Genomic DNA, 9780 nt, shown 5'->3' with positions numbered 1-9780 from the left:
GGTAAACTGTATTTGATTTCACTGTACCCTATGTAACCTACAGTAGCCTTGAGTTAAATGTAATGTTACCTTGCCGTTGATAATTAAATTGTCATATAACATTCATTCATTTGCATCTCCTCATCTGTATCATGCCATTTGCCTTTCCTGTGTCTTAAGTCAAGTTAACACTGCTTCTGTTTCAAATGCCCACTCCTTTCCGTCGTTGGTTAGGAATAAAGTGGAGGGAAAAGTTATTATACTTTTACATAAGTACTTTCTGAGTTCCCGAAAAAACGGGAACTCCTCCCACTTTGTCGGTAAGCAAACAACCATAAGCAAGCCAAGAGAGGCGGGTCAACCATGCCATTTGGGAAATGTTAATGGTTATGCTCTTGGTCAGACCAAGTCTCGAAGAGATTTGAACATCGATGATTATCAGGCTAGAAGAAATATGACCCGGGGAACTTTTAGCTTAAAGGGACCCCTCATAATTTGCGGTGCAGATCTAACTCCCCAGTGGGCCCCGCACCCTCGTGGGCCCCTATTTTCAGTAATGTCAAAATATCATAAAAAAAATAATGATTTATTTTTGTTTTTTACATTTCTGAAAATAGGGTCCCACGAGGGTGCGGGGCCCACTGGGAAATGCCCGCTATGCCAGATGGCCGTTCAGCCCTGCTTGAGCGTACTCTGGGACCAAATACACTCCATAACAGAGCCAGACTTCACCAATAAGCAGACCGGGCAATTGCCTAGGGCCCCAGCAATACTTCCCACTGAAGGGGCCAAAGGTCACCCCTTTCATGGTATATGACATCAAAAATAACTAAAAAAGGACCGTAGCCCCATAATGCACACCGTTCCAGCAGTGGAACGCTGTAATAGTCAGTGAAAAACATAACTACCATAGTACACCGCTACGGTATTACACCAGGCCCTTAGTAATAAATTACAACTTGGTCATTGCCATTTGCCAGAGGTATATTTACACTACTAATTTGGTTTGGGGTATTCTTCAGACCTTCATGGCCTCCGGAGCAGATGGGGGCCAAGGACCCCTATATACCAGCAGATTTAAGCCAAGCCCCCCCTGACATGGGCCGTGCTACACTACCATCCAGTATACTGTATAATGCAGTTCTTACTGTGGATGTTGTGTATCTTATTTTTGGTTTATTTTACTATACTTTAGTTATTTATTTTATTTCACTATTTATTTTGTTTTGCTATACTTTTCCTGCCAACTTGCTGCGGCCCCCCTATTACCCCCTTGCAGCCCCTACTTTGAAAACCACTGCCTTAGGAAGTGTCACTGTGTCTGACTTGCTGAGAGAGTAACAAAGTTACAAAATTACAAAATTACAAAATTGCAAAGTTACGCGTACTCTTACAAGAAATTATTTTTTTAAATTAATCACGTGGTCTGTGGTGTTCTTCAGAACTGCATGGCCCCCTGAGAGGAAAGGTGATGTGGTGGGGAGTGGGGTTAGCTTGTGTGGTTTAGCTTGAGGTGATGTGATCATTTCCTGATGTTCATTATGCAGGTCTTTGTCATTGTGCTAACTGTAAGATCTGCCTTTATGTCCAATGTAGTGTGAACAATGTATTATGTGCAATGTAGTTGTACAATGTAGTTCATAGAAAATGCATATTGTGCTGTGTGAAGGATGCTATGCAAATGTACGTATAATATGCATTGCAGACAGGCCGTTCAGCAGCCCTGTGTAGTGTGATGGAGAGGAGGGCAGCAGGTTTGTGTAGTGTGATGGAGAGGAGGGCAGCAGGTTTGTGTAGTGTGGAGGAGAGGAGGGCAGCAGGTTTGTGTAGTGTGGAGGAGAGGAGGGCAGCAGGTTTGTGTAGTGTGATGGAGAGGAGGGCAGCAGGTTTGTGTAAGGTGAGTGAAAGGAATACATCAGCCCTGTATAATTTTGAGTCTGTTTGTCACCTAGTGGCTCACTGGTGACCTTTGACAGCCTGAAAAATGTTGAAGGTGTATCTCATCGTGTGTGAATAGCATGAGGATGGGAGATATTTCTTCCCTAAGTTAGACCCTGGTCATTGGCCAAATCTTATCTTCTGATATTCTGAGAGGTGTGCAAAGGCTCATTTGATTCATTTTTCTTCTTTTGAAGGAGCAAATTCATCATCATTTCTTCAACATTTAATAAGATTAAAGATTTATTTTATTACGTCTCACTGCAGGTGTAGTATATAATAGTCAAATTCTTGTGTTTAATAATCGAATATATTATATAATACTTAATGTTCAAAGTGTTCAAATAGGTTTTGGTTTCCACATTAACATTATAAGATACATGCATGTAGGTTTTATATTAAAATGACTTCCTTTGAGCAAGAGATAAAGAGGCTTGTGTATGATGATAAGTCCCCTGGGCTTTGATCTGCCACCAGGTAATTTCAATTTACAAGGTTATGCGATATCCATGACCATGTTACCAAAAAGTAGTGGTAAGAAACAAGATACAAAATAATTTCAGATCATTGCTTTATTTGTATTAATACGTTTACAGCATGAAATGAATAAAATGCTTGTCTTTTTTTGTGCTTTTTTGTGTCATTTTGCTTTTTGGTATCACACATATAACTTGAAATGAAGATTCATACGATTTTCCAGAAACACAATGGCATCAAAGTTAAGCCCAGTCCTGTCATTTAAAAAGATATGAACATTTTCAAGGACAGTTACAAATAATCAGCCTTTTCAGCTTTACCAGCCTGTTGGCTGTTGAAAGTGTAATTGAATGCCTGCCTGCCCATCTGCATTCCCGCTTTGGGGAACATGTGCTTTGGTATGGGTACAGCATGGCGAGACACAAACATCTTGTCAAGTTGACTGCTCATGGGAGAAGCAGCGTAGTCAGAACAGGTTGGACCACTCAGATGTGGACCACAGGTCACTTTCAGGCTATAGTAAATCTGCCCGTAATCAAGGGAACAGACCTTTTCCCCTAGATAACCTGACCTAAGATTCACAATGCATGTCCCGAGAAGGTCATCGTACTTGTTGTCTTCATCCCATACCTCCATCTCAATTTTGCTTCTTTCAGACAACAGCATGTCACTGAAATCAAACTCCCTGTTCCAGTAGGGATTGTCATCTCCTTGAATTGTGCGTGTCTTGCCGAGCAGTTGTTTGTTCTCGTCAAAGACTTTGACATACCCGTCAGTGCCAGAGCTCACGTCACCATACAGTCCTTTCCCGCGTATGATGGTTAAAACAACATCTGCATAACCAGGGCGCATTGGACAGCAATTTCTCCCTAAACTCTTGTGGTTGTGACAGTGGCAAACGCAGGACTTTGAATTGGTTCGTCTTCCAACCTTGCACTGGTCAGAGCACTGTTGCTTCATTCCCCTGCTCAGAATGTAGTATTGAATGGCGTGCATCATTTCTGTTTTCTTCTTTTTGTCAAGTATCAGCTCATGAAGAGACTTCAGGGTGTAGGTGATGACATCAGGGTTAGATGGCAGGGATTGAAGCCATTTGTTATAGGCCGATGCATCGCGATCTGCAGAGAAAAGGAGCTCGCCTTCTGTGGTCCTCCCCCCACTTATTTCTGTAACCCTTCACCAAAATACAGAGAAAAGTGCTAAAAGTTAATATAACACGCAGAGATATGTGCACAGAACAGTGATTTTTGAAAGGTTTGTATACTGAACTAGGGTGCCAAAAAAGCTTGAATTCAATTTCATTATAACTGTTTGGTGATAATCAGTCAGAATGCACACATTGACAAATGTCTTGTGTTGAACAGGCAGACACAAGACAAGGCCTAGAAAAGTTTGACAACTCCTGCGTTAGCTAGCCTGACTCACCTGTCAGAGAAAACATTGGAGAAACTTTTGCGTCCTGTCACATCATTCTTCTTTGAATTACAGAAGTTTATTTGTGCGCTAAGGTCAACGTCAACCTTGTACGGGATTTTCGCAGCAGCTTCAGCCCCAAGACACATCTTGACCTCATCAGAGCTCAGACCCATCATGGATGCCTGGCACTCCCTGACGCTCGTCATGGACTCCACTTTGCCTCCAGTCTGCACCTGTGAAACAGGAGACATTGGATGGCAAGGCTGCTTGAATGGACAACCAGTTTTATATCACTGACTGCATATACCTGTAGTACGTGACTGCATACATTACCATCCGATAACACAGGGACAGTGAAATAAGTCATTTACTGAATGGTATTTTTTTTTATAAATTAAAGGTTAAAAAAAAAGATAGATGCCAAAACTTGAATATAAGTGGATTTAAGAACTATATCAGACATTACACTAAAACAGAACATGTAGGCTACTGTAGTCCCAATGGCATACATTTGGCCTATGAGACAGATAAAACACATAGAGTAGAGTAGTAGAGTAGAGTACTTCTATTAATCCTGAGGGAAATGACAGCTGTCTGACAGCTGACACACAATGTGAGGAGACAGGGGGGCAAATTCAATTTGACGAGTGATGAGTGATTAATTCAATAAATAATTGAAGAACTGTAAGACATGTTTTGCAAGCAATACTATTCCAGATATTTGGGAGCATAATAATTACATAGGCTACATAATATATTCTACCTTTTTGATGTAGTGAGTGCCATATGTGTCGAAGAAACCATCAAATTCAGCTTTGCTACTGGGGCTGTAGATATGAGGGAGCTTTCCAAAGGCTTGTTGGAAGTCTGGATCGAGCTTGGCATTGTTGGAGATCATGTAGCTGCAATGGGGGACAGAACGCACATAATAAACAACTTTATATCAACCTGTTGATTATATCATCATATAAGTATTACTACATATCATTGTGATCAGTAAAATGTAATTAAATTAACATATCAGCAAGAATATACCTGTAAAATCCACATTGTACTGAGTGGCTCACAAAGTTGAAACGGTCACCTTTGCTCTTTTCAATTGCAGTTTTAGCTAACTTTGAATTGCTTCCTGAAAGGGCTACAGTGCCCCCATACCCTGCCTTACTTAAGCCTAATCCAACCTTCCAGTCGTTCTCTACACTCTTGCTGGCATGATCAGCCACAGACATGGCAGACTCTAGCAACTGACTCTTTATTGACATGCTGCACTTATGTAGGGACCTAAAGCTACTGACAGACGTTGGAATTTTTTGCATTTTTCCGTTTTGATAGGGATTATCGCAAATGGTGCAGGTTTTGTTTGGTGTTTCCCAGGTGTTCATGTCAATAACAAAAGCTCCCTTGCGTTGCATTGTGGTTATGTCAAAACCCTCCCCAGCTAAAGAGGACCCCGGGGCTGGTTTTGCTTGTCTGCAGACGTCCTCTCTAGCAGATTTGCAAAGCTGAGTGGTGGGTTGAGGCAGGAGCAGCAGGAGCCCTGCCAGGATGGAGGCAGCTGGCAGCAACATGGCTGCCCTGATGAACTGACCACCCGCTTTCCAATACCAAGAAGGTTTCTGAAACAACAGAATTGGCAGTTCCTCAGTAACTTCTTAGCAATGTTGATTACAGTTGAAAGGAGTTTGATATAATTAAAAAAAAAAAAAAATTTTTTAAACAGGAGCGTTTTAAAAATGTGTTTTTAAGAAGAAGAAAGAGGAGGAGGAATAGGAAGAAGAAGAATATAATACAATACACAGACTGTCAAAAAAATCAGTTGCCACAAAAAAGAGCATGAGACATCAATTTTACACATGAATTGGAGACCTGAACCTCATTGTGAATCTTTGGGATGTGCTGGAGAAAACCTTGGGTAGTGTTCAGACTCTACTGTACCATCATCAACACAAGAACTTGGTGAAAAAAGAATCAAAGATGACGACTGACATAATAATAATAATAATAATAATAATAATAATAATAATAATAATAATAATAATAATAGTCAACAAAATAACAACAACAATGACAATAATAATGAGAAAGATGTATTATTATTATTATAATTATTATTATTATTATTATTATTATTATTATTATTATTATTGTTATTGTTATTATTATTATTATTATTATATTAAAGGACAGCACTTGGAGTGCTCAGACCCCCTCCAAGGCAGATCATACCCACAAATCACCTTAAATGCTTTATGCCACAGTACTGCAATACTGACAATGTACAGTATATGGCATAACAACCTAATAATTACATAATCAAAACGTGGTGAACATTGGAGGTAATAAATAAAGCCAAATTTGTGAACAGCAGCTTGCCAATCCAAAGCGCAACTTAACAACATTTCTCTTCTATTGTATTGAGCCTATTGAACTTTTGACTGCTGACAATTCAAAATGGGAAGAGACAGAATTCATGGCATATAAAGCAATGACATACCTCACCAAGTTGCTGTGCAGAGGTCAGCAGCTATGAAGATGTAATGGCATGATATATGATATGCAAAAACAGAACCAGAAATGAAAAGGAGTGGGAGGAATAATTTAAGGTTCCTATATGGACATTTGTTGAAGAAGCTTTGCTGCACATTCTCTCGCTTCTTGAAGACAGCATACGCCTACACCAGGGGTGTCAAACTCATATTGGCCGAGGGCCAAAATCTAAATCTGGAGCGAAGTCGCGGGCCAAACTCAATATATATTTTTTACAAAAATGGACTGAAATTTCTCATGTTTAAATAGATTCCCATCATAGTTCAAATGTGCCTGCACATATTCTGTGAGTTGTTTCAATGGCCTGGGCCCACTCATATTCTTGTGATATACGCATTTTCATGTTCAAATCTTAATACTACTGTTGTATGTGGGCCAACTGTAATGCACATTTGAAATGATCTCGCTGGCCAAATAAAATGGCTCCACGGGCCAAATTTGGCCCCCGGGCCTGAGTTTGACATCCCTGGCCTACACTATACGTACATAACAGACTTTGTAGTTTTGGGGGTATGCAATACTACCAGTTGGCCCTTCTCTCTAATAATATAAATATAACATGATCTCTCAGAATTCGTTGGGATGGACACAGAGTCCCGACACAGACCGTTGGCACACAAAATTTGTGTGAGTTTCACGGATTTTGCAAAAAATTCCATGCCCCTAGAATTGCTTTCTCTATATTCCCTGACACAGATTTCATGTCCCAAAGATCTGTGTCAATTCCACGGAATTCGGGGAGGTCGACTTAACAACTGCTGAATTTACTGTGCAGGCAAATTCTCCGGCTCGGATTAATGCATAGGCTAGATATAGCTGCAGCCTAGGGGCACCCACCTGCCAGGGGCCCCTTGATTGGTCAGAAGTGAAAAATTGCAGAATTATGACAATATATAATATCAAACAATCCATCTGTCATGTTGAATAGAGTTGGTAGACATGCTAGCCTTAATTCCTAGCACGTAGTTATGACACTATGTAAATCTGTCGCAAAATGTGTTCTCCGGGGGCTCCCACAGCAATCAGCCTACAGGCCCCAGGCCGTCTTAATCCGGCCCTGCACATTCTCAATGCGAAGCACAAACCGTACGCTGTGGTGGACTAATGAGGAGCAAGGTGATTAACAGTATTAGTCAGAGGAAACATTAGCCTGGTTTGGGTTTGACTGTTGAACAAGATGGTTAGGAACCACAAACAGGCAATGAGACAGCACGAGAGAAGAGCCAAAGAGAACACAGTACAAATTGGGGTGTCAATAAATACAGAGTATACTTTTTGTATTTAAATCCAGACTGAATATTTAAAACACTGTGGAGAGTCAAATTATTCTGACAGTGGAATCAATATTGAGAGTAAAATTCTGCAGATGACCACTGTAATTTCAACTCTACATCTCTTAACATATAGAAAATAGTTTATTAGTTAAATAATAGTCAAGGGTTAATTTCAACTTCAGCTTTCTTTCAATTAGTGTTCAACTAACACTGCTAATGTTAAGGTACAGTGGACAAGATGCAGAGAAAATGACCGACTGGAACTAGGCCTGGGCAGACCAGACATGACATCAGAGTCCCAGCAGCAGGCCAGCGCTGAATACACAGCGGACTGTGTACTGTCCCAGACTGACCTTGACTGCCCTCTAGTGGCCTCTCTACTACATCACCGGACCATTCAAGGATGAGCCCATCCTTATTACGTAGTACATATCTATCTATCTATCTATCTATCTATCTATCTATCTATCTATCTATCTATCTATCTATCTATCTATCTATCTATCTATCTATCTATCTATCTATAGTATATCCCATTGATCGATCAATCGTGTGTGTGTGTGAGTGTGTGAGAGAGAGAGGTGTGTATTCAGGTTTTATATTAAAATGTACAAGAGTGAACAAGAGACAAACAGGCTTGTGTATGATGACAAGTCCCCTGGGCTTCGATCTGCCACCAGGCAATTTCAATGTACAAGTTTAAATCCATGACCATGTTACCAAAAATACTGGTGAGAAACAAGATACAAGATACAAAAGAAGTTCAGATTATTGCTTGCTTCCAAATGCTTTATATGAATTATTACATTTACAGCATGAAGGGAATAAAAAAAGATTTGTTTCTTAAGCTTTATTTATCTTATATTTTTTGCTTTTTTTGTGTCATTTTAATGTCTTCTGGTATCACACACATAACTTGAAATTAAGATTCATACTATTTTTTCGGAAACACAATGGAGTTTAAGTTAAGCCCAGTCCTGTCCTGTAAAAAGACTGAAATATTTTCAAGGACAGTTACAAATAATCAGCTTCAGCTTTACCAGCCTGTTGGCTGTTGAAAGTGTAATTGAATGCCTGCCTGCCCATCTGCATTCCCGCTTTGGGGAACATGTGCTTTGGTATGGGTACAGCATGGCGAGACACAAACATCTTGGTAAGTTCACTGCTCATGGGAGATTTAACATAGTCAGCAGGGATTAAAGTTTTCCGTCGCTACGACGGAATTCCGTCAACTGGATTTTCGTTTGGACGGATTTCCGTCCGTAGGCTATAATTTATATCAATTAATTTACAATTTTTACTTTCCAACTGAACTCAAATCGAGAGCACTCCTGGTCATGAGAAGGGGACGAGAGGTGTGTTTGGTGTAGGCCTACGGATGTATGTGATACAACATTCACTCATCAGTAGCCTAGTTTTGGGTCATCCCCTGTTCTTCCGTGTTCCAAAAAAAAGTACACGAGCGGTCAACAATTCTGTGGCAGCGCAACGCGAGAGGAAAAAAATAAATAGCCAAAATTGTTGCTGATGGCAGAAAAGAAAATAATTGTAATACAATGTATAAAGTGCAGTGACGTTTCCATATCATTGCACCTGCCGTGGCAGATATTTAGAAAAAAAAAATGAATAGTTTACTTCGACTGCGTATGATGTCCTTTTCATGAAGGGTTTGCCTTTTAAGCATTGTGACTCTTACTAGCATTATTCATAGCCCCAATGGGACGACTATGGCAGCTAACTAGGATAGCCTACCATGCGTTTCATCCTCAAAGTTTAGCGCGTTTGACTGGCTGCGTGTAGAGCTAGTTGTCTTTTTGACAACGGATAATTCACAGTCTCATCTGTACTCATAGCAGATTAACTTTGTTGTTGCCGATATATATATTCAAGAAATAAGTAAAAAAATGGGTTGCATTTGGGTCAAGGATAGGCTATCCCTGGCAGAGCCAATTTATGCCACGTCTTGTTCTGGGAAGCAGTGTTCTGATGGGTGGACTCATGGTCGATAAATGCCGTTTCGACGTTTGTTTCACTTTCCAGGCTGGTTACTGTGTGACGCTATTTCTGCTAACTGGAATAGTGTGCAGCAGCAACAGTTGTGTGTGCGCTTGTTTTTGAGTGGCTCAACGTCTGTGCCCATCTTCCCGGA

At 40.4% G+C, this 9780-nt stretch overlaps 1 protein-coding gene across 1 annotated transcript; it reads right to left on the bottom strand.

Annotated features, from left to right (window-relative positions):
• Nucleotides 1-2509: 2509 nt before the first annotated feature.
• On the bottom strand, nucleotides 2510-6317 carry LOC134463009 (perforin-1-like). The gene is made up of 5 exons (XM_063216267.1): nucleotides 6305-6317; nucleotides 4846-5426; nucleotides 4574-4712; nucleotides 3820-4043; nucleotides 2510-3568 (listed from the first exon to the last, which is right to left on the bottom strand). The coding sequence occupies exons 2-5, from the start codon at nucleotides 5376-5378 to the stop codon at nucleotides 2686-2688; spliced, it is 1779 nt and encodes a 592-aa protein (XP_063072337.1). The 5' UTR covers nucleotides 5379-5426; nucleotides 6305-6317; the 3' UTR covers nucleotides 2510-2685.
• Nucleotides 6318-9780: the final 3463 nt, after the last annotated feature.

This window comes from Engraulis encrasicolus, chromosome 2, assembly GCF_034702125.1.
Source record: "Engraulis encrasicolus isolate BLACKSEA-1 chromosome 2, IST_EnEncr_1.0, whole genome shotgun sequence".
NCBI lineage: Eukaryota > Metazoa > Chordata > Actinopteri > Clupeiformes > Engraulidae > Engraulis > Engraulis encrasicolus.
Note: the sequence above shows the minus strand (reverse complement) of the source record. Positions and strands in the feature narration are given on the sequence as shown.